Source organism: Salmo salar, chromosome ssa11 (assembly GCF_905237065.1).
Source record: "Salmo salar chromosome ssa11, Ssal_v3.1, whole genome shotgun sequence".
Lineage (NCBI taxonomy): Eukaryota > Metazoa > Chordata > Actinopteri > Salmoniformes > Salmonidae > Salmo > Salmo salar.
Genome location: NC_059452.1, coordinates 27,499,461 through 27,526,263, shown reverse-complemented (window position 1 = coordinate 27,526,263; position 26,803 = coordinate 27,499,461). Strand labels below are relative to the sequence as shown.

Genomic DNA, 26,803 nt, shown 5'->3' with positions numbered 1-26,803 from the left:
ATACCTAAATACCTTTGTGTGACAATTCGATTCTTGGAGCAAATTTTTTTTTCTACCATTTCAGTGGGTTTGTTTATAAATACAAATAATCGATTCAAATAATGATGAAATTAGTTATTAAAAGCGTAATGTATTGTTCTTCCATACTTGAATTTGTAACTAATGTCATGCCATGTTATCTACATAAAACATCATATTTGTGATGAAGTAATGCTGTTATAAAAATATGTTTATATCTGAAGCTTTCACCTCTGCATTCACTTCGAATTGGAGGTTTTTGAGTGTGTCTGATCGGTGTGATCAACCGAAGGTTTGTAGTTTAGCTCACGCGCTCTGGTTCATATAGAGAAACGTCATATCCGTTGTATACAGACTTCATTCGATGTCAAGAGGGTGGATGCCTAGCTAGCTGGTAAGTGATGCGCTTATCAACTGTACTTTGATTAAAAAACGTTTTATCTGAAAGCTCTTAACACATTTACTCTCGTTACAAATAACAGTTGTAACAAGGAATACTACCCTACTGTGCCAGTTGTATTAGATTTGTTTGTATTGTGTGCTAGCTTAAAAAAACGTGTCGCAGAGTACTAGCTACAGTACCTAGACAGCTAACGCTAACAGTAGTTGTCGATAACTAGCTAGTTAGCTGTGGTCTTTGGGAGTTCTGTGGCCGTTCAGTAACTACTAACCAGAAACTTACAGTTTTAGCAACAGTTGCTAGAAATTCTAAGTTATTCAAACTATGAATGCTTGGTAGTGAACTGGCTTTTAGTATGTATTTTAAGATATCCCTGATATAATGTAGATGTGGACAAACTAACGTTAGCTAGTGTGATTTGTTTGGTTTCGGGACATTGTTTTTGCAAATATGTTGTATCTTTGCCCTCCCTGCGAGGCAATTTCAAGGAGTGTCTTTCGAGGGTCAGGGAAGGTAGATGGTCAGCTAACTAATGCTAGGTAACTAAGCTAGGTAAACTTGTCAAAGTAGGGGCCAAACATGTTTACAATCGGTAGGGAACCCTAATAATAGTCTATGGTAATTCTGAAAATGTACAGCCTAACTTACTAGTTACCTGGCTGCTAACGTTAGATCTTTGGGTGTGTGACTTATAGGGACTAGTGGTTAGAGCGTTGGGACAGTAACCGAAAGGTTTGTGGATCGAATCCCCGAACTAACAAGGTAAATATGTCGTTCTGCCCCTGAACAAGGCAGTTAACCCACTGTTCCCCGGTAGGCCGTCATTATAAATAAGAATGAATTCATAACTGACTTGCCTAGTTAAGTAAAGGTTAAATAAATACAATAAAAAAAATGCTTTTCCAAACCGGGTAGCGTTTGTTACAGTGATAGTTTCTTGTGTATTTTGTGTAACGATTATGTTGCTGAACTTTTTCTCCACTCGAGCCTGACAGAGGCGTTTTAGTTTAGGGCGTTAAAAGGCCGTATTAATAGCTTGCAACATAGTGCCCGGTGTTGTCTGCATGAGTTTCGATGAAACCGGTGTACTGCGCTTGCGGAGATTATATTGCACCTTCCTGCTAAATAGTGATCAGATTCATAAATACTAGCCTACGAGCTACGTCTATGCTTCAAATCTGGTTATGTCGGCTCACTTGAACTGACCTCACAACCGGCTAGTACCAAGCTGGTCGGATTTGAAAGATTATCAACGATTTATAGTAGGTCAAATCTAATGTGGCTTTTTATAACAATTAGCGAGCTGGTTGGGCAATTTTGCGACCTCTTTACTTGAAAGAAAAATCAACCGCCCCACAACTGGTCTTCCGAGCTCATATCTGCTTACTGTAGTTAGCTAGATATCTACTGACTTTACATTCGTGATCGATCGGTATTTAGCCGTGCTAGTATATCTAGGTTGCGTTATGTCTCGCTTTCATAAACATTTGCTTGTGTTATAGCAAGCTAACCAGTGAGTGACAGCCGGAGCAAGCTTGCTGCATCCTCAGAACGGGAGAAGCCCATGCTATCCGGTGCATTTGGTAGCTTGCTTGATAAATAATATCAATAATGCTGCACCGTTGCTTTCGATGTAATACATTGATGGGTATTGCATGATTTGTTGACTGTTATAGTTTTCTGCTTGGGCGGTAATGTTGGATTGAGAATTTGACACATTTTGCCAAGATATATGCCAGTAGTACAGTATCTTCCCACTCAAATCAAATTTTATTTGTTACGTTCCGAATACATCTGGTGTAGACTTTACCATGGAATGCTTGCTTACGAGTCCTTCCCAACGATGCAGTTTAATAATAAAATGTTAACGAGGAATAACATACACAAGAATGGAGCTACGGTATTTACAAGGAGTACCAGATCAATGTGCAGAGGTACGAGGTATATTTGGTAGATATGTACATGAAGGCAGTGTAAAGTGACTAGGCATCAGGATGGATGATAATAATAAGAGTAAAATAAAGAACAGACTAGAAGGAGTGTAAAAGTGTGTGTGTGTGGGAGGTTTTGTGGGATGTAGTTTGTGTGTGTGCGCACATGCTCATAAGGTCAGTGCAAGGTAGTCAGGGCAGAAAGTTCGGGTACCATTAGTTGGCTATGTAGCAGTCTTATGGTTTGGGGGTAGAAGCTGTCTCGGAGCCTGTTGGTTCGAGAGCCGATACTCTGGTACCATTTGCCCAACGGTAGCAGAGTGAACAGTCTATGGCTTGGGTGGCTGGAGTCTTAGGCAATCGGGCATTCCTCTGACACTGCCTGATATAGTGGTCCTGGATGGCAGGAAGCTCGGCCCCAGTGATGTCTGGGCTGTCCGCACCACCCTCTGTAGCGCTTTGAGGTCAGGGCGGTGCATTTGCCATACAGAGTGCTGATCTAGCCAGTCAAGATGCTGGTGCTGCTGTAGAGGCATCTGAGGGCCCATGCCAAAACTTTTCAGGCTGAGGGGGAAGGGGCGCTGCCTTGCCCTCTTCATGACTGTGTGTGGACCATCCTTAAGTCCTTGGTGATGTGGACGCCAAGGAACTTAAAGCTCTCGACCTATTCTACAACAGCCTCATCGATGTTGATGGGGGCATGCTTTCCCCTCTTTCTCCATTAGTGCACGATCATCGCCTGGTTGTTGTCTTGGCACCACACTGCTAAGTCTCTGACCTCCTTCTTATAGGCTGACTCATCGCTGTCGGTGATCAGACCTACCACCGTGTTGTTGGCAAACTTGATGATGTTGGAGTTGTGCGTGGCTACGCAGTTTTGTGTAAACAGGGAGACCACTAAGCACAAACCCCAGAGGGGCCCCCGTGTTGAGGTGTTGTTGCTAGGGCTGTGACGATTATGGAATTTTGGGTAACAATTACAAGTTACGCAAATGTAACTTGTCATTATTGTTAAATGTTTTGAGCTTATAATGCATCTTTGAAAATGATCTTCAACATATGTAATGAATACAACACAGCTTTGGTGACAACACATCTCAAAACCGAATGGGTTTTGACTGCTAGGGACTTTTGGAAATGAAGCTTCTCCTCCCGACTGTGCTGCTCGTGAAATGATTACCAATTTTACCCACTTCATGTAAAACTTAACTGCTATTGGGTATCTGTTTGAATATAAAGTTGAATACCCCCTTCTCCTAAAAATGAATGTACTAAGACTATTATGATGAATTGCTTTTGTTCATGGTTATTGTCCATAATTGTCAGTTACACGATTATCTGATAATTGAGCCAGCCTTAGTTGTTGCATGCCAGCTCCAGGTGGTGAGGGTAAGTCAGGAAGTCCAGGATCCAGTTGCAGAGGGAGGGGTTCAATCCCAGGGTCCCTATCTTGGTGATGAACGCCGAGCTGTAGTCCATGAATAGCATTCACACTTATTTCCTCACCTCGGTGTGGCTGAATGTTACACACGTAAGACACATTTCAATCAGTACTGTCCAACTCAACTGACTATCTTATTAAAGGATTTGAATAATCCCCTCATATGTGCTACTACAACCCAGCGGTCTTTGGTATTGTTGTTGAGCTAAAGGCAGCATCTATTACAATGTCTGCCTCCTTTGGTCATGTGGAATGTATTTCCTGTTTGGGTTGCTGCAGTTTGCAGAGAGGGGGGGAAAGTATGACCTTCTGCCTAATATCTTGTTGCTCCACAAGTGATCTGAAGAATGAGGAAGTTTTTACCAATATAAACATGTCTCATTTTTGGGCCATTTTATCATTGTGGAATCAGGTTGTCAATGCTGCTGTCTCTGGTTTATTTATTTATTTATTTATTTATTTATTTATATATATATATATATATATATATTAGGCCAAATACTGTTAGTATCCTAAATGTGTCACTGAGTTTGAGTATAGACCAGTTATTGGGCATCTCATCTCTCCTCTGTAGTAAACCAACATTTCTAACACACAGATTTGTCACTGCCCCCCTCTTTACCGTTGGGTTTCTGTTTGCTTTGACCTTGTCACATTTTCAGCCATTGCATTATTGCCTGTCATCCATAGCTTGAGATATTATACTTTACAGTAGTTTGTTTTACTACATGCAGATTGGAGAAACCATCCTCTATTGAGATTGACTTGAATTAAACCACGTTTCCATCCACAGTTTTCATGCAAGTAAAGTCATACTGTATACATTTTTTAAATAATAATTACAACAGCTGTGATGGAAACAGGACAATTCTGTAAAATTGTTCGACATGGTTACATGATGCCGTAAGGTTGGCACACCTGTATTTGGAGAGTTTCTCTCATACGTCTTTGCAGATCCTCTCAAGCTCTGCTAGGTTGGATGGGGAGTGTTGCTGCACAACTGTTTTCAGGGTCTGGGCTCTTGCTGGGCTGCTCAAAGACATTCAGAGACTTGTCCCAAAGCCACTCCTGCATTGTCTTGGCTGTGTGCTTAGGGTTGTTGTCATGTTGGCAGGTGAACCTTTGCCCCAGTCTGAGATCCTGAGCGCTTTTCATCAAGGTTCTCTCAGTACTTTGCTCCATTCATCTTTGACTTGATCCTGATTAGTCTCCCAGTCCTTGCCACTGGAAAAACATTCCCACAGCATGATGCTGCCACCACCATGCTTCACTGTAGGGATGGTGCCAGGTTTCCTCCAGATGTGATGCTTGGCATTCAGGCCAAAGAGTTAAATCTTGGTTTCATCAGACCAGATCATCTTGTTTCTCATGGTCTGAGTCCTTTAGGTGCCCTTTGGCAAACTCCTAGCGAGCTGTCATGTGTTTTTTACTGAGAAGTGGTTTCCGTCTGGCCACTACCATAAAGGCGTGATTGGTGGAGTGCTGCATAGATGGTTATCCTTCTGGAATGTTCTCCAAACTCCACAGAGAAACTCTAGAGCTCTGTCAGTGACCATCGGGTTCTTGGTCACCTCCCTGACCAAGGCCCTTCTCCACCGATTGCTCAGTTTGGCCGGGCAGCCAGCTCTAGGATGAGTCTTGGTGGGTCCAAACTTCTTTCATTTAAGAATGATGGAGGCCATGGTGTTCTTGGGGACCTTCAATGCTGCAGAAATGTTTTGGTACCCTTCCCCAGATCTGTGCCTCGACACAATCCTGTATTGGAGCTCTATGGACAATTCCTTGGACCTCGACTTGGTTTTGCTCTGACATGCACTGTCAACTGTGGGACTTTATATAGACAGGTGTGTGCCTTTCCAAATCATGTCCAATCAATTGAATTTACTACAGGTGGACTCCAAGTTGTAGAAACATCTCAAATATGATCAATGGGAACAGGATGCACCGGAGCCTAATTTTGAGTCTCATAGGAAAGGGTCTGAGTACTTATGTAAATAAGGTATTTCTTTAAAATAAAATGTTTATATACATTTGCAAACACATCTAAACTGTTTTTTCTTTGTCATTATGGGGTATTGTGTGTAGATTGCTGAGGATTTATTTTATTTAGTCCATTTTAGAATAAGGCTGTAACATAACAAAATGTGGAAAAAGTCAAGGGGTGTGAATACTTTCCGAATGCACTGTATGTGCATGATGACTGATTTTAATTTTTTATTTTTTTTATCTGCGTCAAGTCAGTTTGGCGGAAACACTACTGGTAGGAAAATTGGCCCAATATTCACCTGGATTTGTTTGCCTGTCGAGAGAGGACTTTGTCAGACTGCATCTTTCCAACAATACTGAGAGGCTCTTTGATTTGTTGCATCATGTTCCTCATAGATAAACCCTCTTATCACAGATATCCCTGTTGATTTATGTCACAGCTCTGTTGCTATGGAAATAAATGCATTGCTCTGCAGATTCCTGCCTCTGTGTTCGCTCTCCCTGACCTGACTCAACGCCTGATTAGCCCTGTCTCTGACCATGGACCAGTTGTTAGTGTAACAAATGTATTGATCAGCAGATCCTTTTTCATTTTGTTTCCTGTTAGGTGTGTGAGTCAGCCCAATAGTTACAAGATATCTATGTTTGACTCATGGCTTTGTCTATTCTTTCAACTAGCTGGACGTACCAGAGTGATATTTCCATTAACAAAGCATTCTAGTGTTGCTCATGCTGCAATGCTTAGAATATGCTGTTCTCTCAGACTCTCATCAGAGTTTAGAATGTCACAATGGAATCTTTGATGGTGGTTAGGGGGAGGGGGGTGTAATGAATCCCAGATGAACAGGATTGATTCTAGTGTTCCATGGTTTTGTTTTCACCTAATTCTGGCTATGAAATGTAGGACTATGAGGGTTTTGTAGTTTGATGGCAGCTTTTAGCAAAAATGGCAGGACTTTTCTTTTGCAATTTTCACCTGGAGTGTCTGACTGGTGGCCCCCGAGGGCTAGTCTCAGATGAATTCCTAGATCCTGAGGGAAGCAGCACTCTCAAGAATGTCATAGAAAAAACAGGTGTAGCAGGAAGGAAAGCCTAATGTTAGCCAGGTTTGAACCTCTTTAAAACTACCCCTGGAAAGACAGTAACCAGGTCCCATTTCAAACCTTATTCCCTTCCCCTTGGGTGTTCACAGATCTGAAATAATAGCTTGATAGATGATTAGTTCCATCCAGTCCCTCCAATCAGCTAGGTTGAGGGGCTGACATAATCCTTCAACTACCAACGTCTTCAGACATGTGAAGGCTGGGGCTACTGGGTCAGAAATGAAGCCATACAAGTGGTTATCCTCACTTGCCTCATCCTGTATTTCTCAATAACATATATTTAAACCTCTGTGCCCTCTAATCAGTGCTAACCCTGAATGAGATTTCTCTCTTGAGACCAAACAATTCATTCTTTCTCTATTCCCATACAGTAGGCTAAGTAGACTACATCAAATTAAACAGCAATAGTATTTTTGTGTGTCAGGAGAATGATTTCCATACATAATCTTTGCGTCATATTTGTAGAGAGTAAATGTTAGGCATGGCATAAACATGGGTACTGTACATTTGTGGCTTTTTTGTTTGTTATTGGCAGAAAAATCACGTTGATGAATGGGCCTTATGCATGCCACAGCCACATTGCCTAGGCTCTGACAGTGGTAGTGCCAATAACAACTTAAAAAATGTCTCAAAGAGAAGCCCTAGGACTCGTCTTTTTGTGGACGTTATACGTAGGCAGAGTAAGTGTCAACAACATCCCTTCCTAGGATATTAACAGTTTCCTGACACCAATACAGATGAATTAGGCCATTCCTAAACAGTTTATACTTCTACCTTTGAACCATAAATCCTACTTCATGTGTGTCTGGGCATCATTCCAGCTATTGAAAGTCAAAGGCTAGAGCTGTCATTCAGGGCAGGCTTAGTACAAGATGCTACAAGGTTATTTTCCCCTTTGACTTACCCATGGACTGCTCAAATCTAGGCCAAATAGAACGTACAACATTTGCGTCTCAGGAGGCATTTCCATTTGTCAGACACACAGCTAGTCTTGACCTGATAGGTTCCTTGGTCTTAAAAATATAGTATTCTTGGGGGAATTGATCCTTCATTGAAGATGTTTTGATAAGTTAGCCTAGCTAGCAGCAGGGAATCTTTCAGAATGCACAAGCAATTTCCTGTAGGTTCATATCAAGCAAAATTCATGATTCCCCAATGACCTTTTTTGTAGTTACACGTACTTAAGATGGTTACATAACACAAATATAGCATTGTAATATGTCAAAGCTGAAGGACACCCCATAAATCCAGACTCTTCCGCAGACAGTCTCTAGTATGGGGGATGGTGAACTGAGGGTAATGGACTGTCATAAGGGGCTTCCAGAGGGGGAAATCTCAGCCTGCTGTATCCTGGGAAACCAGTGCAAGCCTGCTCTCAGATATTTTCCTCCCTGAGTCTGTCAGAGGGGCTAAAAGTTCTTTGTCACTCTGACTGATTTCCTTCATATGGATTCTGGAGAGGTCATTTTTTTTTGTACATGACAGCCTAATACATTGTTCTATGAAATAAATTCCAAAATAAATGTATTCTGAATTTTTTTTTCTGTTACGTTGTGTGCGCTGAACTGACATATGATTGTTGCTGACACTCCCGATTTTCAGATGAAGGGTTATTAAATAGTCAAATGCTCACCACCTCGGCGCTCAACTCAAACAGCGCTGTGTAGCCTACTGTAGCTGCTGGCAAAGTAATTCAAAGCCTATACTTTATCACTCAGGATGTAACTTTCCATTGCTAGTGTTTTTACCATGTAATGTTATTAAAACAAAATCCAACAGCCCCATAGTAGTGACTCATTTTTTTTCATCTTTTTAATTTTTTGTTTTACCTAGTCTGCTTGTTGTGTGTTCTAGAAATAGTCTTCTCGAGGTGCATTTAAGTTTCGGGAGCCATAGGGAGGGAAACATGTATTCTGACAAGCAGTCATTGCACAACAGTTCTTAATGCAATTGCGGGAAAAGTATTTTGAAAGCAGTTTCGGCCATTGTTAAAAAAGAGGGGGATCCCATTTTGCTATTATTAATTTAAATTGCAGTTCAGTTATCAAAAAACATATTTTCTGTGTTATAGACTAACTATAAAGGCCTGGGGAAATTTGAGGACCAGAGGAAGAGGCAAACTTTAGTGAATTTGAGAAAAGTATGTGGACACCTTCAAAATAGTGGATTCGGCTATTTCAGCCACACCCGTTGCTGACAGGTGTATAAAATTGAGCACATAGCCATGCAATCTCCATAGACAAACACTGGCAGTAGAATGGCCTTACTGAAGAGCTCAGTGACTTTCAACTCGGTCCTGTCATAGGATGCCACCTTTCTAACAAGTCAGTTTGGCAAATTTCTGCCCTGCTTAAGCTGCCCCGGTCAACTGTAAGTGCGGTTATTGTGAAGTGGAAACGTCTAGGAGCAACAGCAGCTCAGCTGCGAAGTGTTAGGCCACACAAGCACACAGAACGGAACCACTGAGTTCTGAAGCACGTAAACCTCGCCTGTCCTCGGTTGCAACGCTCACTAACACGTTCCAAACTGCCTCTGGAAGCAACTTAGGCACAATAATTGTTCGTCAGGAGCTTCATGAGCAGCCGCACACAAGCCTAAGATCAACATGCGCAATGCCAAGCTTTGGCTGGAGTGGTGTAAAGCTCACTGCCATGAATTCTGGAGCAGTGGAAACGCGTTCTCTGGAGTGATGGATCACGCTTCACCATCTGGCAGTCCGATGGATGAATCTGGGTTTGGCGGATGCCAGGAGAATGCTACCTGCCTGAATGCATAGTGCCAACTAAGGTTTGGAGGATAAATAATACTTCCAGTGAAGGGAAAATCGTAACGCTACAGCATACAATGACATTCTAGACGATTCTGCACTTCCAACTTTGTGGCAACAGTTTGGGGAAGGCCCTTTTCCTGTATCATCATGACAATGCACAAAGAGAGGTCCATACATGGTTCGTCGATCGGTGTGGATGAACTTGACTGGCCTGCACAGAGCCCTGACCTCAACCCCCATCGAACAAATTTGGGATGAATTGGAACGCCCACTGCGAGCCAGGCCTAATCTCCCAACATCAGTGCCCGACCTCACTAATGCTTTTGTGGCTGAATGGAATCAAATCTCCACGGAAATGTTACGTATAGTGGAAACCCTTCCCAGAAGAGTGGAGGCTGTTATAGCAGCAAAGGGGGGAACAACTCCATATTAATGCCCATGATTTTGGAATGATATGTTTGACGAGAGAAGGTATCTACATTATGTACATCACAAAGTATGTGTACCACTGTTTTCTGCCTGCCCCCTCCCCTCTCTCTCCCTCGCGCTGGCTCGCCCCGGGCGTACTCATTATGTCTCTTATATGGAAGCAAACGGAACGAAATGGGAAGGGACCTGCCTGGACTTGTCCAATAGAAACTTGTTTTAGTTGCAAAATGTTGCAACTGCTTGGACTAATGATTACACCCCATCTCTTTGCTGATGATGCAAGTGTGTGTTCAGTCTTCGGTCTGTTTGTAGAATAACCTAGCCTATTGATTGATAGGCCCTGCTTTACTGAAGTTGCAAGACATTGCAACCAATAAATTGCGAGATGCAGCATTCCGTTGCGAGATACAGCTTTTGACTGCCTATAGATGGGCCTAGTGCACAGTTCTGAATGTTGGCCGACTTGCCTATACTGTGCTCCTCTCCGTCCCTCGCAAGCTCACTATGACAGATGGGAGTGTTTGTTCTCGGAAGTACGGCAACTAATCAGTCTCCTCCGTTCCAAAAATACAGTGTCTTAGGAGTCAATTCCTAGTGGAAGCGACTCTTGATACTTAGAAATGGGAGTCGAGAACGGGAGTCTGACGTACAAGGAGTGAAGTAATACCTTTTTTGTTTTGTGGTCGTTACCAGTTGGGGAAAAATAGCAGAGAAAGGCAAGCAACAGCAGCGAAGTCCTGTATGGCTGTACTTTGAGAAGGAAATGCAATCTTTGCGGAGGTGGAATTGAGCTACAGTAATGGTAGTACAGGTGCAACGCTAAACCATCTCAAAGGGAAGCACCATTAGACCCAAATCGTTGGCAGCAGCGCAGCTGTCTTGTGAATGGATATACAGTGCTTTCTGAAAGTATTCAGACCTCTTCACTTTTTCCACATTTTGTTACGTTACAGCCTTACTCTAAAATGAGTAAAACAATTTGCTCAGCAATCTACACACAATACCCCATAATGGCAGTGAAAACAGGTTTTTAGAAATGTTTTGCGAATTTATTAAAAACAAAGTACAGATGCAGTATTTACATACCAGTCAAAAGTTTGTACACCTACTCATTCCAGGGTTTTACTTTATTTTTAATATTTTCTACATTGTAGAACAATAGTGAAGCCATCAAAACTATGAAATAACACATGGAATCATGTAGTAACCAAAGAAGTGTTAAACAAATCAAAATATATTTGAGATTCTTCAAAGTAGCCACCCTTTGCCTTGACAGCTTTGCGCACACTTGGCATTCTCTCAACCAGCTTCACCTGGAATGCTTTTCCAACAGTCTTGAAGGAGTTTCCACATATGCTGAGCACTTGTTGACTGCTTTTCCTTCACTCTGCGGTCCAACTCATCCCAAACCATCTCAATTGGCCAGGTCATCTATTGCAGCACTACATCACTCTCGTTCTTGGTCAAATAGCCCTTACACAGCCTGTAGGTGTGTTGGGTCATTGTCCTGTTGAAAAACAAATGATAGTCCCACTAAGTGCAAACCAGATGGGATGGCGTTTCACTGCAGAATGCTGTGGTAGCCATACTGGTTAAGTGTGTCTTGAATTCGAAAAAAATCAGTGTCACCAGCAAGGCACCATCACACCACCACCATGTTTCACGGTGGGAACCACAAATGCAGAGAGAATCCGTTCACCTACTCTGCGTCTCACAAAGACACGGCGGTTAGAACCAAAAATCTAAAATTTGGATTTATCAGACCAAGGGACAGATTACCACCAGTCTGATGTCCATTGCTCCGTTTTTCTTTTCTTCATTCGTTTATAGTTTTGTTTCTGGGAGACTGGCTGGGAGACTGGTCAGGATCAAGGCAAAGATGAACGGAGCAAAGTGCAGAGATCCTTGATTTAATACGTGAACCAGAGCGCTCAGGACCTCAGACTGGGGCATAGGTTCACCTTCCAACAGGACAACGACCCTAAGCACACGTGTAAGACAACACGGGAGTGGCTTCAGGACAAGTCTCAATGTCCTTGAGTGGCCCAGCCAGAGCCTGATCGAACATCCAACCTAATAGAGCTTGAGAGGATCTGCGGAGGAAAATGGGAGAAACTCCTCAAATACAGGTGTGCAAAGCTTGTTGCGTCATAGCCAAGAAGACTCAAGGCTGTAATTGCTGCCAAAGGTGCTTTAACAAAGTACTGCGTAAATGTTCTTAATACTTGTGTAAATGTCACGTTTAAATTAGCAAATATAAAAAATTACGTTTTTGCTTTGTCATTATGGGGTATTGTGTGTAGATTGATTGGGGGGGGGCAATTTTAATCAATTTTAGAATGTGGCTGTAACTTAACAAAGTGGAAAAGTCAAGGGGTCTTAAATTGCTTGCTGCATCAATTTAGAAATGCAGTTACAACGAGTTTTAAGCATGGTTTACGCCTTAATCACAATGATTAGCGCCACTGCGCAAAATAGTACACAGCAGCATCTGGATATGTGTTCAACATTTACCTTCTGCTACCATTTCTGTCAAGCATGCTACGCTTACAGTTTGACGCATATGTTTTGATAAATCCAATGTATGCACCACACAGAACGCACTGCCTCTGCAAGACAAACGCAGCGTTCCATTGGAAATTAATGCAGGTCTGGTGTACCAAAATGCAATGACGCTGTCGGTGTGATCGAGGTCGTTAGGCACAGCGCTCTTAAATTACATACTTTGTAATAGTAACCAAAAAAATCTATTGGAGGGAATAGTAATTCATTATGAATAATAAGTGTGCATTGGGGTAAATAGGCTGAAGCATGGGGCTTCTCCATCTATGTATTTATAGCCACTATGCTGCATCAGTTGGGCTACAGGTGATAATAGCATGCAATGGGCTACATGCATGGTCCAATATGTTTAATGTATTTATTTTTAACAAATATATTATTGGGCTCATTTCTAGAAGTGGAAATTTCAATTTGATGGTGTAGGCATGATTTTATTTTCATTCACTTTGAAATATGTCCTTTTTAAAAAGTCTCTTGAACTGAGCTTATCAGTCCTCCTCCAACATACAAATGATCCCGGGAAGGACCCTGGACACCCTAAGCAAGGAGACTAGAGTTAGTCAAACTCGCAGTTTCATACATGTACAAAATTATTATTTCCTTAACCTCTATGGGCTAGGTGGGACACTTGCGTCCCACCTACTCAACAGCCAGTGTAATCCCGTGGCGCGATATTCAAATACCTCAAATGCAAAAACTTCAATTTTTCAAACACATGACTATTTTACACCATTTTAAAGACGAGACTCTCGTTAATCTAACCACACTGTCCGATTTCAAAAAGGCAACGAAAGCAAAACATTAGATTATGTCAGCAGAGTACCCAGCCAGAAATAATCAGACACCCACTTTTCAAGCTAGCATATAATGTCACATAAACCCAAACCACAGCTAAATGCAGCACTAACCTTTGATGATCTTCATCAGATGACAACCCTAGGACATTGTTATACAATACATGCATGTTTTGTTCATATTTATATCAAAAACCAGCTTTTTACATTAGCATGTGACTAGCATTCCAACCGAACACTGCTGGTGAATTTACTAAATTACTCACGATAAACGTTCACAAAAAGCATAACAATTATTTTAAGAATTATAGATACAGAACTCCTCTATGCACTCGATATGTCCGATTTTAAAATAGCTTTTCGGTGAAAGCACATTTTGCAATATTCTAAGTAGATAGCCCGGCATCACAGGGCTAGCTATTTAGACACCCAGCAAGTTTAGCCTTCACCAAACTCCGATTTATTATTAGAAAAGTTTGATTACCTTTGGTGTTCTTCGTCAGAATGCACTCCCAGGACTTCTACTTCAATAACAAATGTTGGTTTGATCCCAAATCATCCATTGTTATATCCAAATAGCGGCGTTTTGTTTGTGCGTTCAAGACACTATCCGAAAGGGTAAATAAGGGTTACGAGCATGGCGCATTTCGTGACAAAAAAATTCTAAATATTCCATTACCGTACTTCGAAGCATGTCAACCGCTGTTTAAAATCCATTTTTATGCCATTTTTCTCGTTAAAAAAGCGATAATATTCCGACCGGGAAATCGTTTTTTATTACAAAGAGAGTGAAAGTAAAAGCATGCTATCCCCTCATACACGAGCCTCAGTCTAATGGCCCTCTGATAGAGCACTTGCCAAACGCGCTAATGTGTTTCAGCCTGGGGATGGAATTACATCGTTCAGCTTTTTCCCGCCTTCTGAGAGCCCATGGGAGCCGTAGGAAGTGTCACGTCATGCCAGAGATCCCCTGTATTTGTTAGAGATGATCAAGGAGGGCAAGAAATGGTCAGACAGGCCACTTCCTGTAAGGAATCTTCTCAGGTTTTTGCCTGCCATATGAGTTGTGTTATACTCACAGACACCATTCAAACAGTTTTAGAAACTTTAGGGTGTTTTCTATCCAAAGCCAATAATTATATGCATATTCTAGTTACTGGGCAGGAGTAGTAACCAGATTAAATCGGGTACGTTTTTTTATCCGGCCGTGCAAATACTGCCCCCTAGCCCCAACAGGTTAAAAGCAGGATGGTCACTACGGGAGGTTTACATGAAAGGGGAGGTTAACTTGGTCCCCGACAATTGATCTGAAAACGTCTTAAGTTTCACTCGTGATTTATTTTAAAAAAAAATGTTTTGCTTCATCCCTAGTGTGATGCGTGGAAGTGTTGTCAATGAAGTTGCTCACTGTTAGTATGCACATCATGTACAAATTAAATGGCAGATGTCCACGCCTGGAGTTGAATAGAAAATAATTTTTGTCCTGGCTAAAAATAAAATGGTGGTTGGCAAATCATGAAACCTTTGACCTTACTCTTTAAGTGGGCCATTTGCGACTTCCACGGTATGTCTTCAATGGATATGTCATCCAGTTTTGTTGTTCTGTAGCCTTCAAGTTGTGCCATTTTTACATATGGGGATAAAAGTATCTACATATCACACAGATTCTCCTTTTTTAAGAATAACATTGCTTCCTTCGAGGATGCTTACAGATGTTATGCTTCTTCTTCTCTGATAGAATTCAACGTGTCAAATCGGAGGGCCTGTTGTCCGGGCCTCTGGTAGTCTCTATGGGGGTGCCACAGGGTTCAATTCTTGGGCCAACTCTTTTCTCTGTATACATGAATGATGTCGCTCTTGAGTCTCTGATACACCTCTACGCAGACGACACCATTCTGTATACTTCTGACCCTTCTTTGGACACTGTTAACAACCCTCCAGACGAGCTTCAATGCCATACAACTCTCCTTCTGTGGCCTCCAACTGCTCTTAAATACAAGTAAAACTAAATGCATGCTCTTCAACCGATCGCTGCCCGCACCTGCCCGCCCGTCCAGCATCACTACTCTGGACGGCTCTGACTTAGAATACGTGGACAACTACAAATACCTAGGTGTCTGGTTAGTCTGTAAAATCTCCTTCCAGACTCACATCAAACATCTCCAATCCAAAGTTAAATCTAGAATTGGCTTCCTATTTCGCAACAAAGCATCCTTCACTCATGCTGCCAAACATACCCTCGTAAAACTGACCATCCTATCGATCCTCGACTTCGGCGATGTCATTTACAAAATAGCCTCCAATACCCTACTCAATAAATTGGATGCAGTCTATCACAGTGCCATCCGTTTTGTCACCAAAGCCCCATATACTACCCACCACTGCGACCTGTACGCTCTCGTTGGCTGGCCCTCGCTTCATACTCATCGCCAAACCCACTGGCTCCAGGTCATCTACAAGACCCTGCTAGGTAAAGTCCCGCCTTATCTCAGCTCACTGGTCACCGTAGCAGCACCCACCTGTAGCACGCGCTCCAGCAGGTATATCTCTCTGGTCACCCCCAAAGCCAATTCCTCCTTTGGCCATCTCTCCTTCCAGTTCTCCGCTGCCAATGACTGGAACGAACTACAAAAATCTCTGAAACTGGAAACACATCTCCCTCACTAGCTTTAAGCACCAGCTGTCAGAGCAGCTCACAGATCACTGCACCTGTACATAGCCCATCTATAATTTAGCCCAAACAACTACCTCTTCCCCTACTGTATTTATTTTATTTATTTTGCTCCTTTGCACCCCATTATTTCTACTTTTCACTTTCTTCCACTACAAATCTACCATTCCAGTGTTTTACTTGCTATATTGTATTTACTTTGCCACCATGGCCTTTTTTGCCTTTACCTCCCTTATCTCACCTCATTTGCTCACATTGTATATAGACTTATTTTTCTACAGTATTATTGACTGTAAGTTTTGTTTTACTCCATGTGTAACTCTGTATGTGTCGAACTGCTTTGCTTTATCTTGGCCAGGTCACAATTGTAAATGAGAACTTGTTCTCAACTTGCCTACCTGGTTAAATAAAGGTGAAATAAAATAAAAAATGTAAAAAAACTCCATCTGCTAGGCTAGCCAGCAGAGCTCCCTCTTCCAATGCTGTGCTTCGTGAGAGGTCTGTGAAATGTGAGCCGCATTCGCTATTGGCCTGTTGCTGAAACGGGGCTGTAGTTAGAAGGCTTTGAATAGGAAGCTGCTCGAGTCAGGAGGTCATTGTAGTCTCCAGGGCAGGGCTGGGCGTTGTGCTTCTATCTATGCCCAACACAGTTCATGTGCTTTACTCATGACTACCATTGATAAGAGATTATCTGAGCATTCCTCTATTCTGATCTTTTTTGTTTGTTTTTATAACTCAGACTTAGTGAACTGTTGGAATCCTTTTATAAAGTCATTTCGGTTTCTCCATACATCCTGTAAGTGGTTGTTGAAGTTGCCGCTGACCGTTTGTACGATTTTAGGTTTGCGTTTTGCCTTCAAATAGTTACTCAGCACCTATACCAGTTTGTCAACATTGTGAAACCTTTAAGGGAAGTTACAGTAGGACATTTTTAGTTAACAATTTGAAAATGAGCATCTCCTTATGGCTTGTCTAGGAAATGATTAAACACCAGGGCCAACATTTTGTCCTTCGAGCTATATAAACAAGTGCGCTGTTGGCGATGGAATGTAAGCTTACATAGTTAGGAGCCTCAGACCTTTTTGGTCTCCAAGCATATCCCCTCCTTTGTTTCAGCAGCCAGCCTGCTATTTTTACCGACATAAGCTTCTTATATCACATGTTAGAATATCTTGGCCTACTAGTGTGCAGCCAGTTAGCCAACCTAATTTCAGAATGAGACTCTCCCGTATACTACATATTTTGAAGATAATAAACATTCACATTATAGACCATATTGTGCCCTTTTTCTATGAGAATCCTGCTGCAGCTGGCTGAGTTTTTTTCTTCTTTCCCTGTGGTGGTATGGAGGAGGCCGGTGCTTGCCACAATGCCCTCCTTGTGTTCTCTGGGCAGGCAGAGCCTGGCTCTGCTTCTGTCACACAGTTGCTTGCAGCAATTGGCTTGACCCTCGACCTGTCTGCTGCCTCAGAGTCTGGGGCTAGGCTACCCCATATCCCATCCATCTACAATGTGACTGTGTAAGAATGTTTAACTACAAAATACTAGTAATATCTTCTATTCATTGTTTTCTTGCTCATTTTATTTGTTGAAAAGCAATTTGTGCTTATTGCTTCTTTTGAGAACTATTTTCCTTGTCGTTTTAGTTGCATATTTAGGTCGATACCCATTACCTTAGTCTACTTCAACAAACATTTATAGTATCTATCAATGAAATGGGGAACAGACTATATAAAAGGGCATGATGGGATTGAAACGGTCTGTACCTGTTTTTGAAGTGTTCTTGTTTGAATCCACACAAAGCATTCCTTTTCTTCATTGGCAACAGATGTAGAGGACATTTTTGAGCTGAGACTTTGAGTCCTAAAAGCGGTACGGTGCTGTCTAGTGTAGGGCAGCTGTTTGGCCGAGGAGGCTGAAATAGACCTCATGAGAGGAGACTGAGGGGCTGTCTAATGGTGGCCATGTGGTTGTACCCTGCCGTCAGTGCCTCAGTGGCAGAAGGAGCTGTCAACTTGAGGAACCGCTGCCCCATCCACCACCATGAGGCTACCTTTAGTCGTTGATTTTGAAAAGAGTCATGCATACACATTTGGTATATGCTGCCTGTGTCATTCTTTTACATTTCAGTTGACCTTTTAGTGCTGACAAATTCCTTGACGATATAGCACAGGTAAATCATACTTCGGAGCTCATTTTGTATCTGGCGACAGAGAGCTTGCTCCCAGAAACCTAAGCTCCTTGTCCAAGTAGCTGCAGCTGAGATCCAGTGAGTGGTGGAGGCAGAGCTAACATTAGCCCTGAGTGCACACTGCCGAAGGAGGGACGTTAAACTGGGCTCTGAGCCAGCAGAACAGACTGGGGACCCTCCTATTACATGTGTTTGTTTGGGTGTAAGCTCTAATACATCCGCGTTGGAACAAGAAGCTTTGCTGCCAAAAGAGGAGAGTGGGACGGGTCACATCAATATTGATGCCGTGCCGTGCCTGCTCATCTTAGCCAGGCCTTAGGCAGACATGGCAGCTGTGTTTCACATGGACACAAACTGAACAGTTTTTAATGGTGCGACGCTTGGCTGGGCATCTGATCCAGTCAGCAGGACACCAAGACCCACAAACTCACTTTGGAGTCAGAACAACAAACCTGACAGCCTACACTTCATGGTTTGATAAGTCAAAATGAGAATATCAGAGGCAATATTGGCTTTGGTTATTCATCACAATACTTGGCTGGCTCTGCCTCCTTTTGTTATGACCTGAGTCCTACTGTATTTCACAAGTTTCCTTATTGGATTCAAAGACCTCTGACGTAACTTCCCTTTTCTGCAGTTTCCAGGATTTAGGAACTTTGGGCTGGACCTGGCTAGTCAGGCTCCTGTTTCCTGTTTACTCCTGTATCCTTAATATCCCTATTTTAAGCAGCAGGCAGTGTTGGGCATCTGGCAGTTACCGCAGTCACTGTAATCCATGGGATTTAGAGACAGTGGAGACTTCTCATTTCACTAGTTAGACTACCTCAAAGGACTGTGTTTTTCAAGTAGACTGCTCATCTCATGTTTCATTTTGAGAGAAAAAATAGACATTTTACCTTTTGGTTATAGAGAGAACTGTTAAACTTGACATTAGGTGTAATGGACTTAATGGTTTTTGGAACCAGTTTGCTCACTTGGAAATTGAGGTACTGACTTGTTACACCCTTTTATAACCGCTGTGATTATTATTTGACCCTGCTGGTCATCTATGAATGTTTGAACAGCTTGAAGAATAATCTGGCCTTAATGGCCATGTACTCATATAATATCCACCCGGCACAGCCAGAAGAGGACTGGCCACCCCTCAGTCTGGTTCCTGCCTTTCTAGAGTTTTTCTCTTGCCATCTGCATTGCTTGCTGTTTGGAGTTTTAGGCTGGGTTTCTGTATTTACATCTGCTAATGTAAAAAGGGCTTTATAAATACATTTGATGTCTGTCTCTCTCCACTGCTGCCTCCCATGACAGGGTAGGTTCATGGGCTTCCCTGCATGTCTGGTCCCCTCTGTCTCCAAGGCAGGGTCTGTTCTGTTGGTGTAGGCTGTCAGGCTCTGTCTACACACCCCTCTGTTTGTGAAAGACAGCGAAGTTTGAAGATCAGTGGAACATTGTAGATACAAACAGTGGTGGAATGTTTGTAGTTGATAAAGGCCATGTACAATGCACAGGCCGTCTGAGCAGCACACAATGACAGGTGTCTTGGTGTTATCCTGAGGAAAAGCTGTGGCTTGTTTTCTTTCCACAAGTTGCTCCCTCATCCCAAAACATTGTAGCTGTAAGCATGGGGCTGGGTGATAACTCTGATTCGGGTCGTTCCACAACATAATGAATAAAACATAGGGCTACACAGTGGGACTGGCTTATCCAGTATGATTTAGAGTGTGATCTCATCAGGGGATTCTAATATCAACCACCAGTACAGCAACATCCCAGATACAAATTGCAAATGTTTTAGTATTGATTGCCAAGTTGCTTGTGTGGGTCTGAATTTCCTAGCCTTGTGCTAGCTAGGGCCTACATCTAGAAAGAAAACAGGTACATTTCCAAGTGTTGACATGGACATCTCTCCACTACTGTGACATATTATCACCATTGTTCTCAAGCTAGGTAATGATACATGCTGGCATTTGTTTCTCCTAAACATGCAAATAGGATTCTGCTTATTTGCATAATGACATAACTTCCAAGGGGATAAACGGGTTTCTATGGACATTTGCTGCTTAGATTTTGAGGGGATATTGTTAACTCCCAATGTGTGTGTTCCATTAAGACAGATCGTCAATGTTTTTCAACAATGACCGCTTGCAGACATTTGTCTGTGGCTGTATTTCCTTTTGTAGAGGGGTTAATTCTTCTTCAGATATGCTTCATTTATTTATGAAGGTTTGTATGAAATTAGTCTAATGGGAGCAAGAATTAACACCTGATTATGCTAAACCCTCAATGTTCTGTTTTCTCTTGTTTGATTTTATTGTTGCTGTTGAGTTGGGCTACTGTACGTAGTTGCACAATATTGTCACAAAACCTAGTGTAATTCCTTAGACTAAATGCTTACTTCAGTTTCTAAGCATTCACAATTTATCTTCCCAAGAACTGCCTCAACTGCCAAGTTTTATTGGAAAAAACAGCACATTTGAAACAAAGCTCATCCTTCCTCTGAAATCATTAACTTTTGTTTCTCCCTTTTCCTCCCTTAGGAAATGACATAGAGGCCTTACAGATACATTTGTGCTTTTGTCGCTCTTCTAATCTGCGTTTTGTGGAGGGGAAGCGGCGAGATCTGGGAGCACATTTTGTTTCCTCAGTGATTAATAACTACCTCAGCCAGCAGAAGGAAACGGCGAGGACGTTGAGGCCGGCGAAGTTTCCGAAAGCAGTCCTATCAGCTGGCTTCTGCTCACCGCCACACAGTGTGAAGAGAATCTCTGACTGGTTGTCTGCCCTCGCTCTGCTCCATACACACAGCCAATAGGCTGCCATTGCAGAGAGGAAGTGAAGTGACAAGGCGCCATTGTCCTACCGGAGAACAGATTTTGTCTCTTTTTGTCAGACTCCTTGCTGTTGACCAGTACCACATTTCTTTTCAGATTCTTGGCTTTTGTTTTTGCTTAAAGCTTTTAAAGATTTTCTATCAGTAAAAACATCTAAATATACAAACTATATACATGTTGTACAAAGAAGACATTTTCTGCTTCCATTTGAAGGAATTGTTATGCACATGAATCTTGTCTTGGAATGAGAGAATCGTGGAGTGTTTTCAGTTTTTTGCTCTGTCCTCTCATAAACCATTGACTCCCTTTGAGGCAGAAAATACAGATTTGGAAAGGTGCATTTCTGCCTGTTATTTTTACTGGGACTGTCCACCGTGAGCTGCAGCAGGGCTGCACGTAAACATCACACTCAGTCAGCAAGTTGTTACCCTGCTCTCTCTGCATCGCTCTGTTAGTTCCAAAGCATTTTGAGATGAGCCTCTGGCAGATGGAGCCCTTAAGTTGTCTTTTTCCATAAATTCCAGGACTATTGGCTTGTTTCTATAAGTGCAAGAGAGAGCTTCTGGTTGGCTGAAATCCGGAGCTTCCAGAGTCAGCCTGACACTTATGTATTGTTGTAGTGCACAGGAAAGTAAAATGGACTACAAGCGGCGCTTTTTGCTCGGCGGGTCCAAGCAGAAAGTCCAGCAGTACCAGATGCCTGAGCTGAGCCGGACCCTCAGCGCCCCCCTGGGCTCCACCTGCTCCCCCATGGGTGGCTCCACCGGGGTGGGCATGCCCGGCAGCTGCCAAGCACCTCCCTCCACCCCCAACACCACTGCGGTCGCCGACATCCAGCAGGGCATCTCCAAGTACCTGGATGCACTGAATGTGTTCTGCCGGGCCAGCGCCTTTCTCACGGACCTGTTCAGCAGCGTGTTCAGGAACTCCCACTACTCGAAAGCAGCTATGCAACTTAAGGACGTGCAGGAACATGTCATGGAGGCGGCCAGCCGGCTGACTGCAGCAATAAAGCCAGAGATCGCCAAGATGCTGATGGAGCTGAGCGCTGGGGCTGCCAACTTCAAAGACCAGAACGACTTCAGCCTGCAGGATGTAGAGGTAACGGGTTGCCAGGGTTACAGTTACCGACCTGGACACACACTGAACACCTGTCAAAGTAAAGTTATTACATTATCCTAACAGTTAGGCCTACCTGTAAAATAACATGTTGAGTCTTTTCCATTCCTCTCCATTTCCCTGTCAATCAGTGGGGGCTGGTAGGAAGAGCAATAGGAGGAAAGGTTCATCGTAATGGCTGGAATTGGAATATATGGAACGTCAAATGTTGTTTCCATATGTTTGATACGGTTTCATTTATGCCATTACAATGAGCCTGTCATCCTATAGCTCCTCCCACCTGCTGTCAATAGAGCATATTTTGCCAAAAGGGAACTTTTAAAAAAATACCACATTTTTGTTATGAGGGTCTAGACTAGAATTTTAGCAATTTTTTAGTTGTTGCACTTTTTGCTTTGTTTCTTATGTTCCATTTTTCTAGGGCGAGGCTGCTTCTAAGATGCCCAGCTAAAGTCTCTCAGAATGCATGGCTCCTTGATTCAGAATTTCTTGACTAAGCGGTTGCTAGGATCTGAGGGCGAGGTGCGAAAAGCACTGAGGATAGGAGAAGAGGGCAGGAACCATCGTTTATGCTGAGACAGTCTGACTGAGCATGCAGGGTGATAGCTGGCCTGTAATAGACAGACCAAAGTTGCTTACGTCCCAATTGTGAGTTGCTGCTCTTAAAGTATTGTAATTTTTTTGCAGTGAGTGTTTGATTGGGAAAATAGTAACTGGATATTAGACTTCACTGGCATTTGTGGATGAGAAGCCTTATGTGCTCCTGACGCTACAGCTGTGCCTACTGCCTAGCCAGTCAGAAATGGTCCCGTGTGGCTTAGTTGGTAGAGCATGGTGTTTGCAACGCCAGGGTTGTGGGTTCGATTCCTGCGGGGGACCAGTATGGAGAAAGAAATGTATGAAATGTATGCATTCACTACTGTAAGTCGCTCTGGATAAGAGCGTCTGCTAAATGACTAAAATGTCAAATGTAAATGAGGTTCCAGGGCCACTCCTAAATAGTACTCGAGGAATGTCAATTTATGTATTTATTTTTAATATATCTGTTTAGGCAGCAAGCAAATTGCCTCTTGTGTAGTGAATGTTTGAGATGTCTATGCTCTCAACCTGGAGATTAAACAGATTTCGGGGGCAAGGCCTCAGTGGCAGACAGTGAGTGAATAAGCTGAATGTTCAGGCCAGGGCTGTTTTATGAGAGGGACTGCAGGGCCTCAGTGGATGTGGTTGTGCCCAGAGCAGGAAAGACTTTTGCACCACAATCTGTCATTTTGACTCTGTGGTCTTGGATATGCACAGATAAATATTAAAGGAGGGGAAGCCCAACTCAGTGAAAGTTCAGACTGCGGCAGGACTGTCTGGCAGCCACACTGACTCACTCTGGCTTCAGCTAGCGTCTGTGAATAACAACAGTGCGTTTGTCAAATAAAAGTGTGATTTTGCTCTACCTCAGTCTTGCTAATGTGTAGGAATTGAGGAATGAATAAGATATTCAGACCTGGTTGAGTAGAAGGAATCTATCAACAGACAAAAGACAAGTCCAAAATGGCCATGTGCATCATATAGGCCTACTGTGTATTTTGACTAGACCAGTGAGTTTCACTCTATTCCACAAATTATGGCATCACTTTTTATTCAACCTCCATTTCCTCCATGAGAAGGTAAATATTGTTTATGTAAAATTGCTTTTCACATAAGTACATGGTGCACCTTCAAATTTGGCCATTTCCATGCCCCCAGAGAGATTTACTACATTTGTGACGGAAAGGGCTTTTCCATTTGTGCGTGTGTATGAACATTTATCTTGGCAGTTGTATGTAAAAGATAGAATTGGGTCTGTATGAAGAACAAAAAAAGCTGTTTTGAGTTTGGAGAATTGTGGAATGTTGAAGGAATCAGGATCATCCCCCCCCCCAAATCCAGAAAGTCCAGTCAGTATGGAAAACAAAACATGTGTTTTTATCGGAGCTTGGCTACCCTGGCTGCTCAGTGTCTCAGCTGCCAAATATGCATGAAAATGTCACTGTTTATTAGGGGGCAGTCTACTGAGTGTATGAGCGAAACCACAGAGGGAGCGACGGTCAGGCCAGCCAGACAGGAGTCCTGGGGAAGATCTCGATTGCATACTCCTTGCATTCTCTCTCCTCGTCTCCTTCTCAAAACCCATTGGAGGAGAAGGACAGAGACGAGAAGACGTGAGGAGAATGCAATTGAGATCTTCTGGTTCTGAACATGAGGCAACCACAGTGCAGGCAGGGCCAGAGCCAGGCAGACAACTGCACAAGCAGCAATCCCGAAACGCCCCTGAAAAAACGCATCTGACCTAGTTCAGCGGGCTTCAAGGATTCTGTATAATTTTCCCAACAGTTGAATTGTTACTTGATAAGATTCTTTCATATCAAGTGTCTACTACATGGTCAGTCTATTGTGTTCTTAGGTTACTACTCCTTTACCTCTGTTTTTATGGCCACGCTCACGGCTGCCATTATTACATTACAACCTCGAGTTTGTGTGTAACGAACGTCACACAATTTCTTTAATTGAGAGAAATTAAATCTGTGTCTAAACAATAGATGAGTATCATGTTTGATATGCAACACACTAGCACCAGCACTTCCTGTTTTGATTTAATAGACCCCTTTCTGTGTTTGCAAACATTACCATACAAGGGCGATGCACGCAAGTTGGTGGCAGAACAAAGGAGTTCTTATAGAACGGCAAAAACATTTCTTTTTTTCCATTTACATGTCGCTTATGCGTGCATTTCAAACTACTTTTGGAATATGATTGGATTTTATGGCTCGTATGAATGTCCTGCTTAATATAATGTTGGTGTCATCGCAAATCAACAGCATCATCCTTAAAAATCACTTCAACCAATAAAATGGGTCTTTGGCTAGCTTTTGCTACAGCCTATATCAATGAGCGTTAGCATTATAGCGAACTGCTACATCCCAAATTAGTTATTTTGCAAAGATCACAACCAAATATAATCTTAGCGACTCTTCAAGCAAGAATCAAAACATTTACATTTTAGTCATTTAGCAGACGCTCTTATCCAGATCGACTTACAGTAGTGAATACATGCATTTTCATACATTTCATTTCAAGCATTTTTTTTATTTTTTTGTACTGGCCCCCCGTGGGAATCGAACCCACAACTCTGGCGTTGCAAACACCATGCTCTACCAACTGAGCCACAGGGAAGCGTATGAGAACCCCAAAAAGTTTTGTTTAGAAGTAATAAAAACAAATCTAGGCTATTGAATGGATGCAGATCGCGATGGTTTTCTTACTGCCGCCAAGAGTTGCACGCATCTGTACGTGACGTCAGTGTGTTGTGTACTGGAAAAGGGTCTAATAGATGTTACCTTTGGAAATGGCCATCCTACAGCGCTAAAGAGGTATTTTAGACTGGAGGAAAACATGAAACACGAAGGCATCTGGTTTTTAGTCTCACTCTCCTAGGATAGATGATGATTTCCACTTCAAGAAGACAATAGATGTGTCCTCACACTACACGTGTCCTTAGTTTAATGGGGAAGATGAGTTGTTCGGTTCATTCTTCTCACTGTTTAAGCCTGTCTTTCAGCCCTGTATGCGGTTAAAAGTTGGCTTGGCCCTGTAGTTTTATTCCTCATATTTTCCATGAGCCGATTTGAAATTTCATCTTATCCCCATGTGTGACTAATTATCTTTTGTTGCAACTTTTACATTTTTCTTGCTAGATAATCATGTCCTTTTATAGTTTTTGTGATTGTCTGTTTTGTCCATTTTTATAGTGTTCTGTACAGCTGGTCCAAAAATAAAAGTATTAATGGTATTATAAGCAATTTTACATCACTTTTCAGACTGCAGGAATTTTCATGACCTTTTTTGCCACTTGTCCTTTGGACAAGTAGGACTGATTTTAGAACATTTTTACTTGTCCAAAAGCGTAAGTCACTTAAAATAAATAAATAAATGGTATTTAAAACCATTTGTACATCATTGTATGACTTTGCAAAATAAAATGCATTACCATCTTTTTAACCATAGAGAATCAGACAAAAATGTTGGCTACACTCATGTCTATTGGCTTCTTTGCATTTTCAAGCCTGTCTGAAAACACAACACTGCCCCTTTAACTTCTTTGGGCTCAAATCCCGTTAACGGGATCGATTTGACAACATCCGGTGAAATGGCAGAGTGCCAAATTCAAAAAGAATTATTAAAAATATTTAACTTCCATGCATTCACAAGTGCAACACACCAAATGAAAGCTTAACTTCTCGTTAATCTAGCCACCGTGTCAGATTTCAAAAAGGCTTTATGGCGAAAGCAAACCATGCGATTTATCTTAGGACAGCGCCCAGCATACCAACACATGAAAATCAGATTTCAACCCGCCAGGCGCGACAAAAGTCAGAAATAATGATTTAATTCATGCCTTCCCTTTGCAGAACTTCTTCTGTTGGCACTCCAATATGTTCTATAAACATCACAAATGGTCCTTTTTGTTCGATTTAATTCCGTCGTTATATCTCCCAAATGTCCATTTATTTGGCGCGTTTGATTCAGAAA

At 42.3% G+C, this 26,803-nt stretch overlaps 1 protein-coding gene across 3 annotated transcripts in view; it reads left to right on the top strand.

Annotated features, from left to right (window-relative positions):
* Positions 1-318: 318 nt before the first annotated feature.
* Positions 319-26,803, top strand: part of LOC106562376 (granule associated Rac and RHOG effector protein 1) — a 40,696-nt gene continuing 14,211 nt past the window's right edge. The window contains exons 1-2 of one of the 3 annotated variants that reach the window (XM_014127229.2): positions 319-412; positions 20,831-22,225. In XM_014127229.2, coding sequence (XP_013982704.1) covers positions 21,731-22,225 — 495 coding nt within the window. In that variant the 5' untranslated portion in view covers positions 319-412; positions 20,831-21,730. Of the gene's footprint in view, positions 413-1,487; positions 1,681-20,830; positions 22,226-26,803 lie in introns of those variants that run through there. The other 2 variants (XM_014127230.2, XM_014127232.2) reach the window with 2 other exon arrangements.